Source organism: Anser brachyrhynchus (genome assembly GCF_964034855.1).
Source record: "Anser brachyrhynchus genome assembly, chromosome: 2".
NCBI classification, from domain to species: Eukaryota; Metazoa; Chordata; class Aves; order Anseriformes; family Anatidae; genus Anser; species Anser brachyrhynchus.
The window spans coordinates 45,347,009-45,369,137 of NC_137695.1; the positions used below are offsets into that span (position 1 = coordinate 45,347,009).

Genomic DNA, 22,129 nt, shown 5'->3' on the forward strand with positions numbered 1-22,129 from the left:
ATTTCCCCAATGTCTATTCAGAAGATGTAATACCTAATTTACAAAACATCCTCCAGAACAAGGGAGAAAATTCCTCTCTGTACTCCTCCCTTATAGAAGCTTCCCTCTTTTTCCTGCCAAGTGCTGCCTGTACACAGAAGATTTCTGTGGGACCAGAAAACGGGGTCATCTAGCAGCTTCCCCTGAAAGTATGATTGCTGTTTGGCCTGAGCATCACCCTGCCCAGAGGTTTCTGTGCTCTGGGATCTGGCACTGATGACAAAGACTGCAGCCCAAATGGCTGCTGTCGTGTCGTGCAATGCAGCCACGCATTGCCTGGTGTGATTAAAAAGGTCATTGAAGTAGCTTCGATCACGACTCTCCCTGCATCGGTACGTCTCCCCGTGCTTTTTAGATGAGCTGTACCATCTCCGGCCTAACTTTTGTCTAGCTGCAGCCTGGCCCAGTGAGTCGGCGCTAATTCTCCGCTGTGACCACCCTGGAATCCCCTTAGTGAAAGAGAGTGCTGTTTCTCCCTGCCTCAACGGCACAGCGGTTGATATGCAAACATTGCTTCGGACCGAGGTTTTGAAATATTGATGCAAGAGAAAGCACACAGATTGTCTCGGTCCATCCTCGTGCAGGCTTGACTCAGCTGCCTTTGTGCATATTGGACCTGGGGTGGAAGTGAAAAGGCCAGCATGACTGGCTTTCTTTTTCTGGGGGGAGGCTTCTGACTTAACACATTGCGTAGGACATTTGCTGGGATGAGATTACTCATGACTTGGTGAAAGTAATACCCTAACGCCACCATCTGCCGTTTACTTCTTGTGCTGCGTTGGCTTAAGCAGAGCATGGAGCCCACCTGCATGCTGTGCGGGGTGGCTGCTCACAGCTCCTGGGGCTCTGCTGCCCTTTGCATGTGACAGCGGTTTCAGCCAGAGCTGTTTCATGGGGAAGAGAGAAAACTGACCATGCAAATAATATTCTTGAGTCTTTTATTGACATTCACGTGTACCGAGTGGTCTCTCTTTCTTGTTTCCTTCAAACCTCTCCCTCAAGGCTGCTTTTCTGTTTACACCTTCGTGGTGGGAAACTCACAACCTGTGTGTTCTTCAGCAGTTCCTTAAAAATAAACCTTCCTGATGTGTTGGTTTGGTATAAAATGATCTCAGCAGCCTGGGGCCTGCGTGTGAGCTTTCGAAGCCGTGGAGAAAGCGGGCTGTGTATTCATACCGTCTCTTGCACAGGGCTGAGCTGCGCAGGCAGCTCTCCCACCACGCTCGTTCCAAGTACGAACGTGGAAAGAAACAGCTTGCTCTGACACGATGGTGGCAGATTGATGAATTTGGCTTAGTTTTATTTGAGCCGTGACAATCACTGGGACTGTTATGGTGGCAATGGAACAACAGGGTCCTCGCTCAAACGTTACAAAACCTGTGGGGAGAGCACGGTCTGTATGGGAGCATTTGGGTACCCCAAGCAGCAGGAAGTGCTTTGTGTGTCACTGCTGTGGGTCAGACCGTGTGGGTTTTGGAGAAAAGTGGTGAAGCTACCGTAGCTGTTCTGCACAGCCATGTTTTCTAGAAACGTAAGCGGTGACGGTGGGATTGCCAGCATTAACTCGTCCATGTGCTGCTTTGTGTTTTCTCTGCCCCTTTTAGGATGTCGGACCATCACCATCTTGGCGTGAGCCACAGCACAGTGGGGATGAGACACCCCAAGGCCCTGGAAGCTCTGGGCTGTTTGCACAAGGTTAATTCCCTTGTTGGAAATGAGTAAGAATAAACCACTTGGGGTTGGTGATGTTTTCCTTTTCTTTACATGATTTCTTTTGCTGTGAGAAATGAAGATGTTGCAAACAACCCATCTGCATTTTTGCAACACCTCCTCTGTTCCTTGATTTTTTTTAGTTTGTTGGTGTCACTTTCCATGTTTATACTATTTTCAAATGTTTGTGCCGCTCTCTTTTTCCTTTTTTCTTTTTCTTTTTTATTTTTTTTTCTTCCCAGTTGCTTTATATTGTTTGGAAGAGCTTGAATACTTCTGTTTCCCCCCTTTTTCATGCTAGGAATGTGAATTCTTATCTTCTTATGTTTTGCTGAAATCTTTTTTTGATTTTCAGTCTCTCAGAGGAAGCTTCTTCTCCAAGTATAAGAAATATCTGCTTATTTTTAATTTTTTGGTATTCTTTGCAGAATCTTCTAACAAAAATGGGGTTACATTAAAAAGTGACACTTTTAAGGCGGAGATGTGTTCCTCACCTGTTGGAAATGACCTGCTGCCCACCCAAAGGCAGTGAGGAAGTGGTTCAGCACAGCTGGTGTGATTTGAGGAAGGGCCTCAGCTGAGCCAGTTGCCGCTTCTTGCCTGATTTTTCCCATATGGGTAGCATGGCCCATGCCCTCTGCTGGGAGGGAAAAGAAGAAATAAGGTGGTTTTCCTTTGGAATGAGGAAGGAACACGGTGTGAATCTCTCTTTGGGGTTGCTGTGAGAGGGGAAGAGAAAAACCATTGTTTAAAATTTGTATTTCTTCGCTGCTGCCCACAGAAGGGCTTTCGGCTGTACCTGAGGAAAGTGAGGTGAAGAAAGCGAGGAAAGCTGGAGCTAAAAAGGAACCAAGTTCCTTTACACCCACACGACAAGGACATGGCTTCGGGATGCCTTTTTCTGCCGCATCCAGCGTAGGTGCAACAGCTGCTTGCTCAGCTGCCACACAATGGCAAACCTGGCTTTCATTCCTATTTTCAAGGTTGCCGAAAGCCCCTTATTTTGAAAGTAAAATAATAATTAAGAAGAGAAAGGATCTGCAAGGCGCAGGCGGTGTTCCCTCACACCTGCGGTTCCAACACTTTGGCTTGTGAGGGTTTGGGGGGTGCCGGGCGGGGAGAGGGGGGAAAAATAATAAAGGAAGAGAGGGGGAGAGGAGGGGGAAGGAAGGAAGGAAGGAGGGGGAAGGAAGGAGGGAGGGAGGAGGGAAGGGAAGAAGGAAGGAAGCCAGCCCGCAGTTCCTCCTCGCGGGGCGAGCGCACAAAGAGCCGGGGGCTGCGGCCGGGGAGGGGTTTCCCGGAGGCGGGGCCGGGCCGAGGTGGCCCCGGCGGCGGTGGCCGTGTCGCTGTCCGTGTCGTCGCTGTCGGTGTCGTTGTCGCTGTCGCTGTCGCCGCCCGTTGCCGCCGCCATGGAGCCGGGGTCCAGGCGCGGTCGCGGCGCCGCCGAGGAGGGCCCGCGGCCCGAGGAGGAGGGAGAGGAGGAGGAGGAGGAGGAGGAGGAAGAAGAGGTGGACCCCCGCATCCAGGTGAGGGAGGGGGGCTCGTCCCCTCTCCGCGCGGGGAGGAGAGCGAGCACGCTGCGGGCCTCTCTGTTATTTTTTAAGAGGCGGCTTTAATGGCAGACGGCGGTTCCCCTCCGCGCGTGCCTTCCCGAACGCCTTTTTGCTCAGCCCCGCTTCCAAAACGGTCGAACCCCAAATCCCAATCCCCGAAGCAAGCACCCGCGGCTGACGGACGAACGGACGGACAGACAGACGGACAGACAGCCACCCCGTTTTCCTTCCCTCCACCGTCAGCCTTTCTGCCCCAGCGCTGCTTGCAGGATTCACCAGAGGCTGCTCGGCGGAGGAGCCAGGCCCGCGGCCGAGCCGCCTCAGCTTCTGCCGGCCTAAATTTGGCCCCAGGTTCCTCCGCTGGCAGCCCGTGTCCACCTGCCCTACGTCTGCACCCCTCCGGTCGCTGGTTTTGGCGTTTGGCTAAAAAAAAAAAAAAAAAAAAATAGGGTGCCGTGCCTGCCTCCGAGCACGGGAACTTTCCTCGCCTGGCAGCGGGAGGCAGCTCAGGTCGTTTCTGGCTCAGCAAACGTGGGTGTGCAGGGATGTGCCTTCCAAATCCTGGGAGCTGGGGGCGAGATCCGACCTCCGAGGACAGGCAAGCTGCGCTGTTGGGTTAATCCCCCTCTGGTCGTAGCCGGGGACGTCGCTGTGACCGAGCGGGGGATCGCTAGCTCGGGCGCCCGTCAGGTTTTATGGTGTTGGGTTTGCGTGGTTCAGCGCTTCCCTGGTTGAAAAGCGGGCAATTCTTTAGTGAGACACCCCTGCCGAAGCGGGTAGGATCTCGCACGGAGCAACGTGTTGCTGAAATAATTCAGGCTATTGGAATCCGCTCCCCAGGGTTGCTTTTTGTGGTAAGAAAGTCATTAACTGCGAGCTTTGTTTTTACGGTAACTTCATTCATGCCAACGCCACCTCTAGTAAATATTTATTCAAAGGATTTAACACCTTTGGTTTTGCTGTTAGAGATCAAAATGTTGGCACGAAGGCAGACTAAGTAAACACAATCATACGTCCCATTGACTGGTTTTATTATAGAAAGGTTTGCCAAAATCCAGAGTAAAATGCTTTTCATGTGTTTCTTCTCATGAATGCTGTGCTTTTGCTGGAGCTACTGGGGTAGTACTAAGGTTATGCTATTTTTATTTTTATTTTTTTTGGGGGGGGGGGGGGAGTTGTATCTCACTGGAAACTAGCAGATGCTCACTATGTTGATCAACAGGACAGACGTTATTGTACCTTATGTTTATTTTTTTCTAGTGAGGAATAGCCCAGAACAGGAAACGTACTACCTTAAAATAAAACTGTAGAACTTCTCTGATTATTTTTCTTGTAAGCTGCAGAGTAAAAGACCAGCGGCAAAGTTATTCTAAGTGTCTCAAGTTTTCCTGTTTTCATTAAGCATGTAAGCCACAGCCCTTGTGAACTTTCTGTTGGGATGCTGAATGACCATTCTCAGAAACATTTTTTTCCCCCCAGGTTTCTTAATACACATTTAACATTTTCTTTCTTTCTTTCCAGGGTGAGCTTGAAAAATTGAATCAATCTACAGATGATATCAATCGGAGAGAGACGGAACTGGAGGTAGAGAATTCATCCTTGCATTTTCCTTCTCTGCACGTTGGGTTTTGTGAGCAATAGAACAATATTTTTATGCACGTTCCCTCCTGAATTGTGTCATCTGGATTGGTTATTTGGCTACAAGGAACTGTTGGTAATTTTCAAAGCTGTAAACTGAGATAACAGCTGGAACAGAAAGAGAAAGGTAGAGGGATGCTGACAGTGAGTGGAGCACCCAACCTCCCCCACGGCCAAACCCTATTTTTAGGTTCTGAAACTAAACTTAGACAAGTTCTGTTTTTACAAGTAACTGTTTTAGATTTGTGTTCTTGTGATTATGGACAGTGAAAGTTTGTTTGAAAGATCTTTGGCATACAAGTACCTGCCAGGATCTCCTCACTTTTGTGTGTGAGTGCTTTTTTTTGTTTAAGCTTGTCGGTTTTGCCTTTTTTTTTTTCTTCAGATGTTGAAGGAAAGATTTCCTACTTGGAGGGGAAAAAGTATTTTTTTTTTTTTTTTGACATTTAAAAATCCAATAGTAAGTTCTTGAGCCACTTGGTCATTATTCTGGAAGGCTTGGTGTTGTTGATCTAATACCAACTCAGAACTAACTGGCATACTTGAGCATCTAAGTTTTCTTTTGTTAACTGCAAAACAAAAGATAAAACCTGTGGAAGTGTAAGGTGAATATGTTGTTAAAGGAGAACTGGCATAAAATGCTACTTTAGATCCTAAATAATTTTGGTAACATAATATTTTGAATGCTGTATCAAAGCATGCCAAGATTGCACATACTCTAAAAGTACACTTTTATATATATCTATTCTCTATCTAAAAATGTCAAGGTCTTGGTTTTTTTTCTTTTTTTTTTTTTTCCTTTCTTTATATGTGTATTTTCATGAGATGGGAAGCATGGGATGGGTACCTGGAACATTTTGAAGTTATTGGAGTAACGCCACTGTACACACCAAGCAGAGCAGCGAATAGGTAATAGTTAGGAAGCTGGTGGTGTGACAGTTCACTGGCTTGGCCTCACCTTGAATATTGTATGCAGTTCTGGGCTTCACAGTATAAAAAGGATGTCAAGGTACTTGAAAGTATCCGGAGGAAGACAACAAAGCTGGTAAATGGGCTGGAAGGCATGTCCTGTGGACACTTGAGTTCTCCAGTCTGGAGAAGAGGAGGCCAAGAGGAAACCTCATGGCTCTCCGTGGCTTCCCTGAGGAGATGAAGCAGAGGTGGGTGCTGGTCTCTGCTCCCTGGTCACTGAGATCAGGACGTGAAGGAATGGCACAAAGCTGTGCCAGGGGAGGTTCAGACTAGACATGAGAAAAAATTTCTTTACTGTGAGGCTGGTCAAACGCTGGAACAGGTTGCCTAGCCAGGTGGTTGGTGTCCCAAGCCTGTCTGTGTTCAAGAGGCATTTGGACAATGTCCTCAACAACATGCTTTAACTCTTGGTTAGCCCTGAAGTGGTCAGGCGGTTGGACTCGATGATCTTTGAAGGTCCCTTCCAACTGAACTGTTCTGTTCCATTGGGCAGGATGCAGCATTCCCTGAACTCGTCACGTGGCTGTTTTCTTCTCTTTACTTGTTTCCATTTTCTCTGCTTTCTGGCATGTAGATCATGAATTTATTGGCAAATAAGCTTAGTGGAATGGAGGACTATTTGTTATGCAAAATTAAACTATATTTCAGCTGTGAAAACCGTTCTGTGTTACTACGTTGATTTAAATTTTATGAGTGAACTTTAAAAAAACAGTATGCTAGTGGATCTGTTTAGTCAAAACAGTCCCAATTAAATGGGCTCCGAGTCTCCTCGGGAGCAGTGCTAGCTATATTTATATCTATATATCTAAATATAGATAAGTCTTTTCAATCTCCTTATTTCATGCTGAGGTACTGAAATTGAAAGATGGTGCTATGGATAGTTGCCTGGATTTCATTAATCTTGTCATAACCTTGCGCTGAGGACATATTATGAAGCAGATAGGGTAGTAATAATAATGCAAATGCATACTCATGAAGTAAATCCCAGTGACTTGAAGATGGGATTTTACTGCTTGATTGAAATTATTCATGTGTTCAAGTGTTTGTAGAGTCTGGAGATTTGTAGCTACTATGCGAGAGACACATGCTGAGCTCTAAAGGCTGAAAGGCCCTTGGATATGCCATTGTAAATGAAATAGCAGTGTTTCCACATCAGCTTGATTTTATGTTATTGTTTACCTTACTTAGTCTAAGAAATACTAGGTGTCAGCACAGAGAACAATTACATGATGCTTTCTACCTCTGTGTTATTAAATGTTTACTGCAGATCTGAATTGTACTTACTGTAAGCAATGTTTGATGGATTAAATTTAAGATCCCATCAAGAGTATGTTTCCATGAAAGTTTCCCTTTCACTTTTCATCCAAAATCTTACTGGATTGAAGCCAGTTTGTAGCATCATGCAACTGCATAATTTTTAATCCAGGAAGATTTGCGTTGCTTTTGATCTGCTTTAATTTCGAGGACAAATGCAGTTGGGTGATGTAAGGTCTAAATTTATATACATCCTGATAAATGCATTTTAAATAGACTCAGAACATTTCTAGAGGAAATATTTTTTTTATCCCTCCCCCTATGATATAACAATAAAAAATCCCACATGTTCATTCCAGACAAAAAAAGAGAGCTCTGCCAAGCAGCTTTATAGGATAAATCCAGAGCTTGGAAGGGGGCATTCAGAATCGGGATTGCTCTGTTTCAAAGACTTAAGTCCTTGAATGCTGCTTGAGAACATGGTCTTTTGGGAGAGCCACACCAAGTTTGGCTTTGAAGATTTGTTGTTTTGACTGCTACTAGCAGCTTTGTGACCCTCTTGTTGCCCATTCCTAGTTTGTGGTGGTGTTGCTATTGCAAGATGTTTCGTTAGAAGTTCTGCTTATTTTTCTTCTACCAAACAATGGAGATATATCTATCCTATTCCACTCCATTATTGAAAATATGAAGCAAATAATACCTGATCATAGTTGACTTTAATGGGAACACAATATCATTAGGCTATTTATATTACAGGAAGCCGGCATACAACGTCTTGTGGTATTACTTTGTGGTCCATTCATTCCCACTGCGAAATATTTCCTGAATAATCTGAAAAAGCAACTGGAGCATTTGAGTGGAAGGTTCATGTCTTTGAAGGAAGTTTAGGGAAAAAAAACAATGAACTATGATGGTTTTTGTGATTTGGTGTACTCCCTGATCAGCAGGAAGAGAAGCCTTGTGGCATCTTCTTTCTGTGAGACTGTTTTGGACTTCTGTAGCCTTGCACGAGTTGCTCTGAACTGGGCTGCTGCATGTGTCCACTCTCTCTGGTTTCCATTAACTGCAAAAAAGCTGTAGGTATTAAATGTTTTTAAAGCCTGTGCTTCCGTTCTCCCTGTGCCTCAGTTCTACACCTGCAAAATGGTAATGTTTACCCACTAGAAATGTTAAGGTGCTAAAATCAGTAGATCCTTCTAGGATTTTGATATTGTGTTCTCCTAGTGTAGCCACGGGCATGTCAGGGTTTTGATGATGTATTGAAGTTGGCTTGATCACAGAGATGATAAAATGAGGAATCCTCTTTTAAGTTGACCAGCCTGCCTTTTTTTTTAAAAAAAAAAAAAAAAAGAGAAATTTTGCACCCAAACCACCATGCGAAAGGTGTGGTTTTACATGTGTGGAATGTGTTGAGTAGAGATGCTGAAGTTGGCTGTATCTGTTCTTTAGTTGATATAATTACTCGTTCTTTGCTCTTTTGACCTATCCCACTAAACCCTGGAGAATTATCCTGCCCTGACGATGCTCACAGCCTCTTCAGGACACGTGGCCCTGATAAAGGGCACTGAGCGGCTGGTAGTTATATGTTGCATTAATGTATTGCCTGTTAATGAATCTTTGATTAGGCTTCATTTAAAATCCTTAACACTGCTCATACTAAGTGCAACGCTGAGCATTACTGACACAGCAAAACGATGATAAAGGTCCTCCAGGGGCTTTAACACTTGGCTTTCCTAACGTCCCTGTTTGTTTCAAGCCTCTGGGAAGAGATGCGGGAAACATCTTGCAGTGGAGATGTGAGTACGTTTTGACTAAATGCACGTTAGAGCTGTGCTTTACTATTGGGGCTTTTTTCCTGTGTACTGGAAGCGCGTCTCCATCAGAAGTTGCAAATGTACTTAGCTGGGTGGGTGAGTCATGCACATTTGTTAACTCATCCGTGCCTTTGACCACCTCTCGAAAGTGCAATTCAGATGTAGCAGATTCATCGAGGGACCCTCTGGCAGCATCGTGGGGAGAAAAATACTGCACATACCATTAAAACTACCACTGGAATCCCAGCAATCTCAAAGTGTGGTTTATGTTAGAGAGAGCTTTTGTGCTGCTGGAGCTGCAAGCTTGCCAATGTTTGTTGAGAGGTGGCGATTGCACATGAAAACTAGATTCAGCCACGCTTGTTGGAAGTAGGGCTTGGTTAGGATCCTTCTTTTATGCTTGCCTAGATCCTCTGGCCCTGATCTCCAGGGCTTAGTGCTAATTTTAGGCCTGGGTTTACCCTAAAGGTTACTCTGGGTTGGTGTTGAATAGAGTCACAGGACAGGGTTGTATCTGCTGTGGTGCTCCTTCCCTTGTGAGCCTTGTCAGCATATGAACTCCTCTCAAAAGGGGAAGGGTCCTTTTATTGATTTCCTCCTCAATGTACTGGTTTTCTCAGGGTAAAGCTCGAGATTTTGACCATGTTCCACATACAAATTTTAAGTATTTTTTAAAAAAAATCCTCAGCCTTCCAAGTTCTAGAAGAATGGCCTGTCAGTGACAGGAATCTCCTTCTGACCACGCCTGCTCGGGCTGGGGAAACTTATCTGTAGAAACATCCGCTGCCTTATCAGCAGCCCCGTGCAGCATTTTCCAGTGTCCCAGAGAAGAGTGCACAGAAAAGGGAGGAGCAGCTCCATAGCTGTTTTTCCTGCTGTCTTTTGCAGTGTGATATACATGCGTGATGGATTTGTCCGGCAATAGCCGCTCTTTCCATGTCTATAATTCCCTTGTTTCCTTAGGAAATGGCTCCTGCACGTGGACTGTGATTGCTTTTGTTGTTTTGCCTTTTGCTTTCGTCTGTGGATGAGTAAGGAAAGGCTTCTTCCTCCACTCTGACTCTGGAAAGATTTTGTCACCTGAGTGAGTCAAAGGGCTTTACTTGATTCACAGCCTTGAAGCAGAAATGGGTTTCTGGCTGAAGGAAGGAGGAGTTCAGCAGAGAAATGTGCTTTGGAAGGAGCACCCAGTTCCTCTCCCTGCTTGCCTCCCTTGGCCTTTTTCTAAGAGGACTAAAAGGCAAAAAAATCAGATTGTATTTGTAGTCTCACTGTCTGCAAGCAGGAGGTTAAAACAACTTCCATATACTGATTTATATTGTTCGTAAATGGCAGATTAATAGATGTATAGAAAGAAATAGTTCCCCGCCCCCCCCATGCTTCAGAATTAAGTGCTATGTTACATAGCCCTTTCCTTGCACTTTGTTATTAAGGCTTGGTTGTCCATCTGCTTTATCTGAACTGCTTGAGTGCCAAATGGATGTTCAAAATGTCAGTATTCAATGCTCTGGGGTAGCTCTCTGAGCACATGCACACCTGCACCTGCTCTGTGTGTAGCTGGGCAGCCTACCTGCTCCTCGCACCTGCAGGTTGTTGATCCTGACACAGCTGTAACCTGGAAGAGAGGTTTCGCAGCTGGTAGGCCTCTGTGGCGGAGGAAGGCAGGGGTGAATGCTGCCTCCATCTTGGGAACAGATGAAGCCTGTCTTTCAGGCAGCAATCTCATTTGCCAGGAACCTCCCAAGCTGATTGAATGGTTTGTCAGAGATTCTGCACACCAGATCGTCAGGAAGATCAGAGGACAACCATTGTAAATGAAATTAAGATGCACGTGGTGCGAAGATGCTTCATACACAGTTGATGTAGTAAGTTCATTTTAAAAAGAAAATTATTTGAGAATATGTATTTCCTTTGATGGGCAGAGATGGTGATTTGCGTGTCATCTGGCATCTAACACCAGCTCAACACCGTCACTAATCAGAAAGGAAAAACAAGCATGCTTTATCCTTCAACAGGTGCGTGTTAAGTGCAAATCTTAATTTTTGTTTCTTTCCACCTTCTTGCAGGAAAAGCATTTAAGGGACAGAGGTCTGGCATGCTCCCTAAAACTGCACTTGTAAATTCAATCACATGGGAGAAAAATGTGAAGGATTTCCAGGAAGGAAGCGGAGTTCTTGCAGCCACTAGAAAAAGATGTTGAGAAGTAGATTGCAGTTGTTCACATGATGCACCAAGTGCTGTGCCTGCCGAAGTTGTGTGCATGACAAACACCTGTGTTAGTCAGAGCCTAGTTAGTCAGACTGCCATGTCAGTGGTAGGTGCACCAGGCCCAACGCTCCTGCTGCATGTGGTGCAGAAGCCTTGGTACTTCTGACCCCCCCTGGTTTCACACCAAGAGTAAAAATAGCTGCTGCACCTGTATTTCTTATTTAAACCTCCCTGGTGGTGTCCACCAGGGGAGTTTTGTGCTGTCCCAAGGGGGACGACTTTTACAGGTGTTCTGGCGGCACGTGGCAGGGCTGGCGCGCTGTGTGGGTTTGTGATGTGGGAACCGTTTGCGCTTGTGGTGTAGCTAGGGCTTAAGGGCAGCACGTGAAGTGCAGGAGAGGAGAGGGCATGGGTTTGGTGTCACCACTTCTCAGAGACCTCTGCTCGTGGTCGCTGTGTCCGAAGGAGATGGCTGGAAGCCTTTGGCTGCGGGGCTGATCCAGGCAGAGCGTCAGCATCTGCTTTTTCTCTCGTGCAGAAGGTGGCGGAGCCTGCAGACTTGTGTTCGTGGCAATCGGGAGCCTGGGAATAAAGATGTCATTTTAAATACGTCGTGTAGTGGATGACATGGATGTAAAGTTCCTGGGGCATTTTGTTACTCATTATTCTCCTCCATGGGAAAAAATGAGGGTGGTAGACCCTATGTGAAGCTCCAAAATAGGAAACTGGCATCTCTGGGGAGGAAATAAGAACTGTAGGTTCGCTCCAGTGTGTTCTTCAGCTGAAACTCCCCGTTGTGTGTAACTAGCCATCCTGTTAGGTGGGGCTGTGTCCATGGATTAACATGTGCTTAAGCGTTTACAAGACCTGTGCCTTAGGTGCCTGTTAGAGGATTAGTTACAGTTTAGTAATTTGTATGCACTTCCACTCAGTTGGTGGGAGATTCATGGATCCGGATGTTCCTGTGAGACTGCTCTCTACTGGGTATTTTTGGGGTTTTATTTGCTGTTCTCTTTTTCTTTTGGATAAGTATTTTTCATGTTGGATAAGTGTAGATGTAATTACATGAATAATTTTGGGGTAGGTCTCTAAGCACAGATTTGTTAGTGATAATACACAGTTGCTGTTGACAGGTCTCTTTGTTCCAAGTGCTTATCTTGCAGACATGGAAACTGATTTTTTTGGTAAATCACTGCATATATCTCTGTTTCTCTCTAATTATTCACTTTCCACAACTGGTATCCAAATACACAGCTTTCACAAACTGAAAACCTAAGTTTTAGGTACATTTGTGTAGAAATGAATTTTTAAATATTATTTAGGCATTTATAGGAAAATGATTTCTTCTTAAATATACTTCAGTACTTAACATTTTTCTTGCAATATAGTCATCATGCTTGCGGTCTTGTTTCAGTTTCTTGTGAAATTCATGTTGAGCAGTGAACCGTGTGTCATCCAGTACTTTAATGGAGGTATCTAACTTTTCTCATTAAGAAACTCATTGACTTGGTAGATGTTGTTTCTTAGCGATAGTATGAAGCGTATCTTTCAAACTATTTTAGTTTAATAACTCCAATCCAGTCAACAGTAAGTTAAAGTGCATTTAATTCTCCATTTTGGCCCTGCCACCCATTTAAGTATTTTCTTAGAATAATTTGGAGCACTTTAAGAAAACAAAGCTATTTACACTGAAAAAAATACTACTGATGCTGACTAAGGTTTTAGAGAAAACTAAAATGGAATGAAAGCAGCTTTTACTGAAGGATGTTTCTTTTTCTGTAAAACTAATGTATTGTTGCAGATTTTTCTGCTTCTGTGAGCAAAGTAGTAGGCTCCAATGTATTTTAGTTCTTCCACTGAATAAACAGTTGTGCATTCTAGAAATCCTCAGCAGTAATGACAAAAGCCTTCTGAATTAGAGCACTTCTTCAAGCCAGCTGCTTCCTGATTTATCAACATGTCACTCCAGCAGTCTGCCTAAATCCTGCTCTCTAATTAGAATTACAAGGCTTGTCAAGAGCTCACATGGCCCTTCATCTTGGTCTCCTTAAATTCTGGGCTAGGTCCCAGCCTGTATTTGCATCCCTCTGCAACAATTCCATTGATTTAGTTTGTGCTGGATGCTGAGATGGAAATCAGGATCGCTCTGCTTGAGGGTATGGAAGTTGCAGTAGAGCAGAAAAGGTAATTACATAAAAAGGGCAACTCATCTAGTTTGGAAGTAGCTGGAATTTGCTTTTCATAAATGTAATAAATAATAAACGGAAAGTAGAAGTCCTTATCCATTGATACAAACTATAGCTGAAAAGATGTGCTTTGATGCTAGAAAATCTTTCTGCAATGAAAAGCTGAAAGCTTTTGCTGCTCTTGAAGTAAGTAGGGTGCATTTGTAAACCAGAAAGAGGAGCCCACTTGAAAATGTCCCACTGCCACGTGGGATGTGTCCAGTTCTTCCTCCTGCAGAAAGCAAATCCTGTCCATCCTCATCTGTGCTGTGAAATGGTGTCTCTGCTGGGGGATGCTGCTAGAGGTGGGACACAGGCTGAGATTAAGAGGTGCTGGTTCCATCCGAGTACCAGTTTGCTGTGGGATTAGGCCTGCCTGCCAGCCCAGTTCTGCTTACTGAAAGGAGAGGCTCAGTGAGAAGGATTCTGGAAATTGTGTTGAAAATCCTTAGTAAATACTAACTTTCAAAATTTGTAAAGCAGTTACAGGGAGACTTCTGGTAAGGTTTCTCTGGAAAGTGTGAGGACAGACTCGAATTTCTGTGAACATTATGCATGCTCCTGAACAATCCTGAACTATGAGACAGTGCAGTAGATGAGATGTCTGCCATTTAACTGTCTCTCAGAAGTTGTAACTCTGTGATTTGCTCCCCCACCGAGTCATTTACTAGCTATTCCTCTCTGAGAAGTCCTGCCAGAGGTGACGACTAGCACAGGCTATTGCAGGCTTTGTATAGAAGCTGTCTCTCTCTGGAAGACAGACATTTGATGTCCAGGATGCTAGCTTTCAGATGCAGTTCGGGGTTCCCATTATTACCTCTAGTGAAGAATTCTGGCTTAGCCCACATGACAGTAACTGTTTTGAATGTGTCAGCTCATGGGTGAGTCTGAAGAACATCCTGGAGGTACGGCAAATGGGTAGAAATAAAGTTTAAAGTTCTAATCTGTCTTTGTCCTTTCTTTCCTTTCTCCTGCTCTGCAACGTTTTGAAGGATGCACGCCAGAAGTTCCGCTCCGTGCTGGTCGAAGCAACGGTAAAACTGGATGAACTGGTAAAGAAGATTGGGAAAGCTGTAGAAGACTCGAAACCTTACTGGGAAGCTCGGAGGGTGGCCAGGCAGGTGAGAACTTTCTGCCTTATAAGCTTATGCTAGAGAGCACATATTGATTGCATCGCTTCCCTGCTATTAATAACGTCCCAAGTGTATGTACTCGGCTGACACTGTCCATGTCTTGAGTTGCATGTTGGCCATGTGAATCGATGGCAAAGTGTGTTTCTTTACAGTCACAGCTGCACATATTCTTCAGTCCACGGACAGCTACAACAGACGTGAACTATGAATAGCAGAAAGCTTGTTCTGTTCTCTCCTCATTACGAATGGCCTTTCAGAGCCTTGCTCTGTCCTATCAACAGTTGTAATTGTTTGAAAAATGTAGTGTAGACCCTGTGTGGCTACTTTTCCTTAAAGCAAAATGCTGAGCAGTTAAAAGGCTTCAACGGGAAGTTTGTGAGATGTCAGGCAGCTTCTCACCTGAAGGATGAAGTAGCTGAGAGTTGAACACATGGTGGCTTAGGGAGTGCTTCTGCTTGGCATCTGTGATGGGTTCTGCTGGTGTCTGAGGCTTTTTCATGTTTTATTTCTTCAAGGGGGAGGCTGCCCTCGAGTGCTACTGCTATTTTCTCCCATGTCAGGGAGGGCAGAAGTAGGGGGAAGTGTTGCCTGGGGTTGCTGCTTCTGTGCTCAGCTGGAAGGACGTGTGTGTTGTAATTGGTAGCTGGGTAACCAGGATGTGATTGTGTTCGTGGGAAGAGTGAAAGAGAGGTGGGGCAACTTGTGAAAGGTTTTTTTTTTTTTTTAAAAAAAAAAAGACAGGAGGATGACTTTGTTTATAAAAATAAGTAGGGGATGAGGTTGAGAGGTGAGAGAAGTAGTGTTGGTGTACACCAGGAGGCAGAAAGTGAACTCACCAGGTAATAGAAGAAGGGGGAGTGAAAAGAATATATCCTCAGAGCAGGGCACAGATAAGTGAGGTGTGAATGCAGGCTTTGTTGCTTTGAAAGTTGATGAAGCAGGAATTGGGCTGATGAGGTGTGTCACACAAGAAAATAGGGACTATGCTTGTCCTTTAAATTGCACAGCATTTATTTGGAGCTGTTGTCTCAGGCAGTGAAGATGTGGGGGAATTATTAGACTTAATCCTTGAGACTAGTGAAAGCGTAGTAAAAAGTAAACCGCTTCCAAAGAAAGTGTGGTATCTACTGCTCATCTGTAACTGTTCTGAAAGCAGTCCCTGCTCACAGGGCCTAGTGCCTGTGGTAGAGATAAACCAGCAGAAGTGATGTGGAGAAAGAGAGGAAGTTGGTAATGAAATAAGAACAAGAAGCTGATTGTTTATATTGTGTTAATTAGTATGTACAATGTTTAAAAAAAAAACACAACTGACCCTGCCTCACGTATGATCTCATACTTTTTTTAAACCATAAATAGCTATGTAAGGTACAGAATGCATAGGACTTCAGGAGTTATACTTGTAAAAGTCAATGGTAGAAATCCATAGTCTGCAGTACCAAAAAATCAGATGACTTTGGGGTTTGTAACATCAGTCACTGAGAGCAGTGAACTTTGTCATCTGTCCTGAAGTTGGCAGGAGATTGTCCTAAAAGTGAAATTTCTTATTCCTACATCTTTGCTGCTTCTGAGATCCGTTTGGTCATACTAGTTCAAAGGTGCTTTATGAGAGCATTAAAAAACTGAAACAGCTTCAAGTCCTGAGACTTGCAAAATCACTACACTTGCCTTGAGCTTGTTAGAGAATACCATATTTTTCTCCAATTTTTCTCCCAATTCATTTTGTCATTAGTTAGGTTTAAATGCTACTTATCCTTGATCTGCTAATTTTCTACAGATTTATTTTTAATTCCGTGATACTTGACAGCTTACCCTATTAGTGTTGTTTTTTTTGTTTTGGTTTGGTTTTTTCCCCTTCCTGCCATTCATTTGACTTTTCTGCATTTTGTGTTATGGAGCCAGCCAGGGAACAGAGTTCTCTCTTTGTATCTGCTCAGGAGAAAGAGCTGAAAGATCACCTCTGATTTCCCTTTGGTTCCTTGTCTAATAAAATCTTGAAATACAAAATATGAGGGCAAAGAGGAGTGTTAGTGTTGAAGGACAGTGAACAGAGCATCTGTCTGGAAATGGGGAGATTGGGAAGGTTGGTACAGTAATTGTCAGTAAGGCATCTGCCCAAAGAGTTTTTGTAGTCTTCATTTAGTCTAGGAAAATTCAGTTTATTTGGGAGCAAATTGGGTGGGGATATGAAATGAAAGTACCAGAATATTAGTATGTTTAGATGGAGGCCTGACGTCTTTCTGTTACACTTTGATTCCTAAAATTGTGAAGAAATCATGAGAATAGCTTGATATCATTCCATTCAAGTTTAGAAAAACACGTAGCTTATGAAGTTTCTTTTCTACCTGCTGTCTTTACAGCTATTTCAGAGCCATTAGGCTACTTCTGAAAGCACAGACAAAAGGTTCTGTGTAGCTGGAAGAGCTTTAATTAAACAATAAGGGATAAAATGCATTGCTGTGCTTGTAAGAGAAAGGGAAGTGTAAATTTTTGTTTGTTGTTCTCAGTAAAGGGAGGTAAAAATAAGGCCTGTAAATTGAAGTCTTCTGGGAACAAAGAACTGCATAATTAAAGAAACCTAGTTTGGCATAAAAGCAGGAGTTGTCCAGAGTTGCTTGCATTTAAGATGCCAGTTGTAGGGCAAGTTATCTGATAAAAGCTGTATTTAGTGAAACCAAGGAGGTTGCTTTCTCATGGCACCAACATGATTCTCTTCTGGAAATATTATTTAAGCTATTAAAATAAAACACATTAAAATGGTACAAGGGCACTGATGTGGGGTCAGCAAAAAAAAGTCCTCGAGTCAAGTACTCCCTGGAGAAGCTTCAGGATCATGAGTCCTTTCGTCTCTTCACCCTTATCCCCATCTTGTGCAATCCTGCGTTGGCAGGAGATGGGGAATTCAAAACAAATTAGTTCTCCCATGCAAGAGTCCTGTAGCATCTTGTTTGTGTAACATACGCCAAGAGAATTTCAGCTTGGTCTGTATCGGGGTGGAACTTTGCTCTAACAGAACAATGGGCCCTTAGTGTTACCATTCGAGTGCTTTGTCCTCCGAAGCGGAGGCACAGGGAATCAGGATGCTGTCTGTTGGCACAAAAGCATTAATATTCAGCTTTTGCTGAGGCTGAAGCAAGAGCGAGTTAATGCTTTCGACCCTGAAGATTTCATGCAACTTCTCCAAAGACAACTTTGTTGTGATTCCTCATTTGATATCACAGTGGGTTGGGTCTTTTGTGTTGACTACAGGGGTACCCTACTGTTTCAGAGCATTTTGATCCAAATTAGTTTTTTAATCAAATTTTATTGTTCTACTGCAAGGACTATTTTGCATTTGGCATATTTTCTTTTTAAGGTTGTTCTTTGACTTATGCTTTAATGCTCATGTTCAATGGAATCATAGAATATCCTGAGTTGGAAGGGACCCATAGGGTTCTGCTTCCCGATGTGACTAGTCTGAAAATTGGCCTCTCTTTTCCCCAAATGTAATGGGGAAGAAGGGTGACATTGCCAGAAAACATTAATAATGTAAACAAGTGTACATCTTGAGCCTCTGAGGCTAGGAGTGTCTTAAGCCACAGTTGACTTAGCATTTTGCAGGGTTGGGTCTGGAAAGCTCCTATGCAATAGTGTCTGAGCATGTGGTAAGAGTTTGAGAAGTGTGTTACCTCACTAGTGGTATCGTGCACTGGGACAGGATGCTGTGCTAAAATAAGTGTGGTCTGTTGTGTAAGTCATCGGGCTGTTCAGAGTTGATCTTGTGTTACTGCATGGCTTAAATATATTACTTCATTTTTCTCTTTCTGTATAAAATGGAGCTGTCAAACTGCTGTGAAGCTGAGTTCATTAAGGGCAGTAAAAGCACTTCAGGGTGAAAGGTGCCATTAAAACATTGTTATCCGTACGTCATCACTTGGGAACCCAGGGACAAACCGAAGAGGAGAACTTGACTTTCCTGCTTTGCTTCTGATGGGGGAAAAAAAGTCGAATAAAAATGTATTCCCCCACCCCTACAAGTACAAAAATCTATGCATCTGTAGTGACCCTTACCATAATAAAAGCCCTGGGAGTGTTGCTTTTCATGAAGCCTATCTTCCGTTACTGAGCTCTTTTTACAGAGTGAGAAGTTATGTTTCAGTCCCTAGTACTGTCTCAGAGTGGGAGTAGGTGTGGGTGCTTTGCTCAGCTTTAGTACTGAGCCTGTTTTGGGAGGAACATGTTTTTGCTTTGTGGTATTCCCCCCCCCACCCCCTGCCCTGTCTAGCTTTCTCAAAAGAGCATTGAAAAGCTTGCTTGAGGCAAAAAGAGATGAAAGATCTATGCTGGGTCATATGTATATGTGTCACTCACTGAGGGACCCATCTGTAACAAGTGTTCAGAGAGCAATACATTGAAAGGGTGTACTCATCTTCCTTCCTCTTGGATGACCTTCCCTGATTTAGCTTTACAACTAATTCCGCCTTTCATCTTGTTGGCATACTTTCTTGAAAAGCACTCTTTTGTCACAAAAGGCTTGGAAAAACATGCTGGCATCACTGTACAACAATGTCTTCACTGCTGATGCCTAGGTGTACCTGGGATTAAACGCAGTTGATGGACAAATAGATTGTGCTCAGCAGGGACAGCCACTGTGCTCTCTACCACTTTGTTTACAGTACTGCTCCTTCCCCTCACTTCACTAATAATCTTTCTCTCATATTTCATATTGGATCGATACATCTGTTTAAAGAAGTCAGCTGACAAGGTAAAGAGTTAAGGGTGAGCTTTCAGATATTTGGACCCTGGGTCTCTATTCTGCCTGTCTTCACAAAACTTAGGGGAACCCAGTTACTGCTGAGCAATTATTTTGTCTTTCTGATGTGGATTTTGGTTGGATTTCACCAGTAGGATCAGAAGGTTATAGTGGACACTAGTAGACTGAGTGAGAGTGCAGGATTTAACTTGATTAGCTTTATCTATGGAAGGATTTAGACTCTAAGGTAATCGTTCAGGCCCTTAATCAATGTCTGTGGTCAGTGGTGAGAGGCAGGTGCATGTGAAAAGCCTTCTGAAATGCATCCGTCTTCCTTAAATGAGTGTAGACATCTAGTCTTTGGTTGCTTAACCATTTAAAAGTTGTCAGGTGAATCCTGCAGCAAGTGATTCTGCAAATCTAACATCCAGAGTGAGCCAGGGTGAAAGGTAGGCTGTTGTAATCTCGCAGAACAGGAACTGAGGAGTAACTTAGCTGCTTGATGGTGAAGGTGGGCAGGGTGTAAGCAGGTAGGAGCACATTTACCTAGTTGGAAGACTCTTCCTCAGCTGATGAGGCTGATAACCACTCTGTGCAGAAGATTGCAGTGCCTGTAGTTGAATGAAACTTTCAAAATCGCTATTGCATCTCGGATACTAGGTGTTCAGCTTGAGAAGTCTGAAAGCACTATGGCTCCACAGATGGTAATTTGCTTAGCTCAATAGATGAAGGCTTTTTACATCAACATAACTTGCCAATCACTCTTAAAAATTAATTAGGAACTGGGAAGTGTTGTCTTGCCAGTGTTGCTTCCTACAGCCACCCTAGTTTCCCATCCAAATCCACTTGGTGAATGATAACTAATTGGATCACAGCACCAGCTGGCTTGGCTGCAGGCAGGGGGGCAGCTCTGAGGGTGAGCGACAGCTCCTGGGTCCAGATCCAACTGCAGGATATCCAGGTCTTCCCCTCTGGTTCGTAGGTGTGCTGCCCATTGGTATATTGGAGGTAGGATGGAAAAGAGGCTCCTTATGACACGGCTGTTTTTGTGAGCTGAAGTCCTGATGCTTGCATTTAAGACAACAAGGAGTTAAGATTGATTTGTATTATCTAGTAAGCTTATCTTGGCAAAAAAAAAAGGTGGAGGGAAGGGGAATTTGAGAAGCAAAAATTAAATGTCAGCAGAACTGTGACAAACTTGAATTCCTGCTTGGCAGCGTGCCATGGAGTTAGTAAAAAGCAAAATTATTGGCACAGTTACAGAGGAACAGCCAACTGACCCTTCCTGGCTGAAGGAGTGTTTCTGGTTAACTGTTTAGAAACCAAAAAACTGTCTGGTGGATTCCCATTTCCAAATCAAGGATATAGAGACTTGAAAATTGACTATGACAAAACTTCTACAAATCCTTAGAAAATCCTTCCAATTTCTTTAGGGGGAAAAAAAAAAACAAAAACACCTAAAGCATGTGACTGCTTTCTACAGCTGCAGTGCTGCGTTGTCATTGGTAAGTAATGATCATCTGTGCAGTGTCATAATTAACAGTGTTAATTCTGGTCTCTCTCTTACAGTCTCTTGAGCAGGGAGAAAGCAGTAGAAAATGATGTGTGTGGAAGTGTCCCTTTTATCAAAGAGAATGATCCATGTCAACGCAGAGCCAGTAATTGTCATAGGCTCCTATGAGCACTTCCAGACATGTTCTTGGCGGTGGAGCCTGCAGGACGTATCCTGTTTGGACATTACTACTCTGGCTGATTGCAGTAACCAGTCAGAAGCTGGCAGAATAGAATAGTTTGGGTTGGAAGGGGCCTTAAAGATCACCTTGTTCCAATCCCCTGCCATGGGCAGGGACACCTCCCACCAGACCAGGTTGCCCAAAGCCCCATCCAGCCTGGTCTTGAACACCTGCAGGGATGGGGCATCCACAGCTTCTCTGGGCAACCTGCGCCAGGGCCTCACCACCCTCTGAGTGAAGAATTTCTTCCTTATATCTAGTCTAAACCTACTTTCTTTTAGTTTAAAGCCATTCCTGTTTGTGCTATAACTACACTCCCTGACAAAGAGCTCTTCTCCAGCTTTCTTGTAGGCCCTTAGGTACTGGTAGGTCACTGTAAGGTGGTTTCCCTGGAGCCTTCTCTTCTCCAGACTGAAAAACCCCAACTCCCTGAGCCTGTCTTCATAGGAGATGTGCTCCAGCCCTCTGATCATCATTGTGGCCCTCCTCTGTACTCTCTCTAACTGGTCCATGTCTTTAGGTTGTGTTACTTGTGCTCTGCCTATGCTGATTGTGTGTCCTTTTACATGAAGATGCTGTTCCAATGGAGCTGCCTTGGTAGCTCTTCTGGGTGTCTCATAGTAGTGTGAGGAAAGAGGAGGTAATGCTTCTGGTTTAGTGCAGGAAGGCGGGTGAATGGTGTGAAAGCAGCTTGCTCCCCAGGTGTCTAAATCACCCATGGAGGAATGGCTGTGCTCTGGATTCCTTTGTAAGGCTGGTGTGGTGGAGAGGCCAATGAGAGAGGGGCAGCAGTTCCCTCCTTGAACTGGGACTTACGTTTCTCAAACATCTTTCTTTTTTTCCTCAAACATCATTTTTTTCTTTGGGTGGTGGCCTCAGTGTTAGGGGAGGCCAAGCATGGGAGGGAGGGAGGTAGCACAAGCCTTGCCTGGAAAGCTATAGCTGGGGTGCTCTGGAGGGAAGGGAGACATGGACTTGCCTTGTGGGTAGTCAGAGAGCCCAACGTGGTAAAGAAATGGTAAGGAAAAGAAATGTAGAGGTGAGATGTGTGAAAATTAGGGCTTTGAAGGATGACATGTGGAGGCTGTGGGTTGTACTGGGTGGCCTAAGAAGTTGTATGT

At 44.2% G+C, this 22,129-nt stretch overlaps 1 protein-coding gene across 1 annotated transcript in view; it reads left to right on the plus strand.

Annotated features, from left to right (window-relative positions):
* Positions 1-2,935: 2,935 nt before the first annotated feature.
* The window catches only part of SH3BP5 (SH3 domain binding protein 5), a 48,585-nt gene continuing 29,391 nt past the window's right edge, over positions 2,936-22,129 (plus strand). The window contains exons 1-3 of the mRNA XM_080581259.1: positions 2,936-3,275; positions 4,824-4,886; positions 14,406-14,534. Coding sequence (XP_080437385.1) covers positions 3,159-3,275; positions 4,824-4,886; positions 14,406-14,534 — 309 coding nt within the window. The 5' untranslated portion in view covers positions 2,936-3,158. The remainder of the gene's footprint in view (positions 3,276-4,823; positions 4,887-14,405; positions 14,535-22,129) is intronic.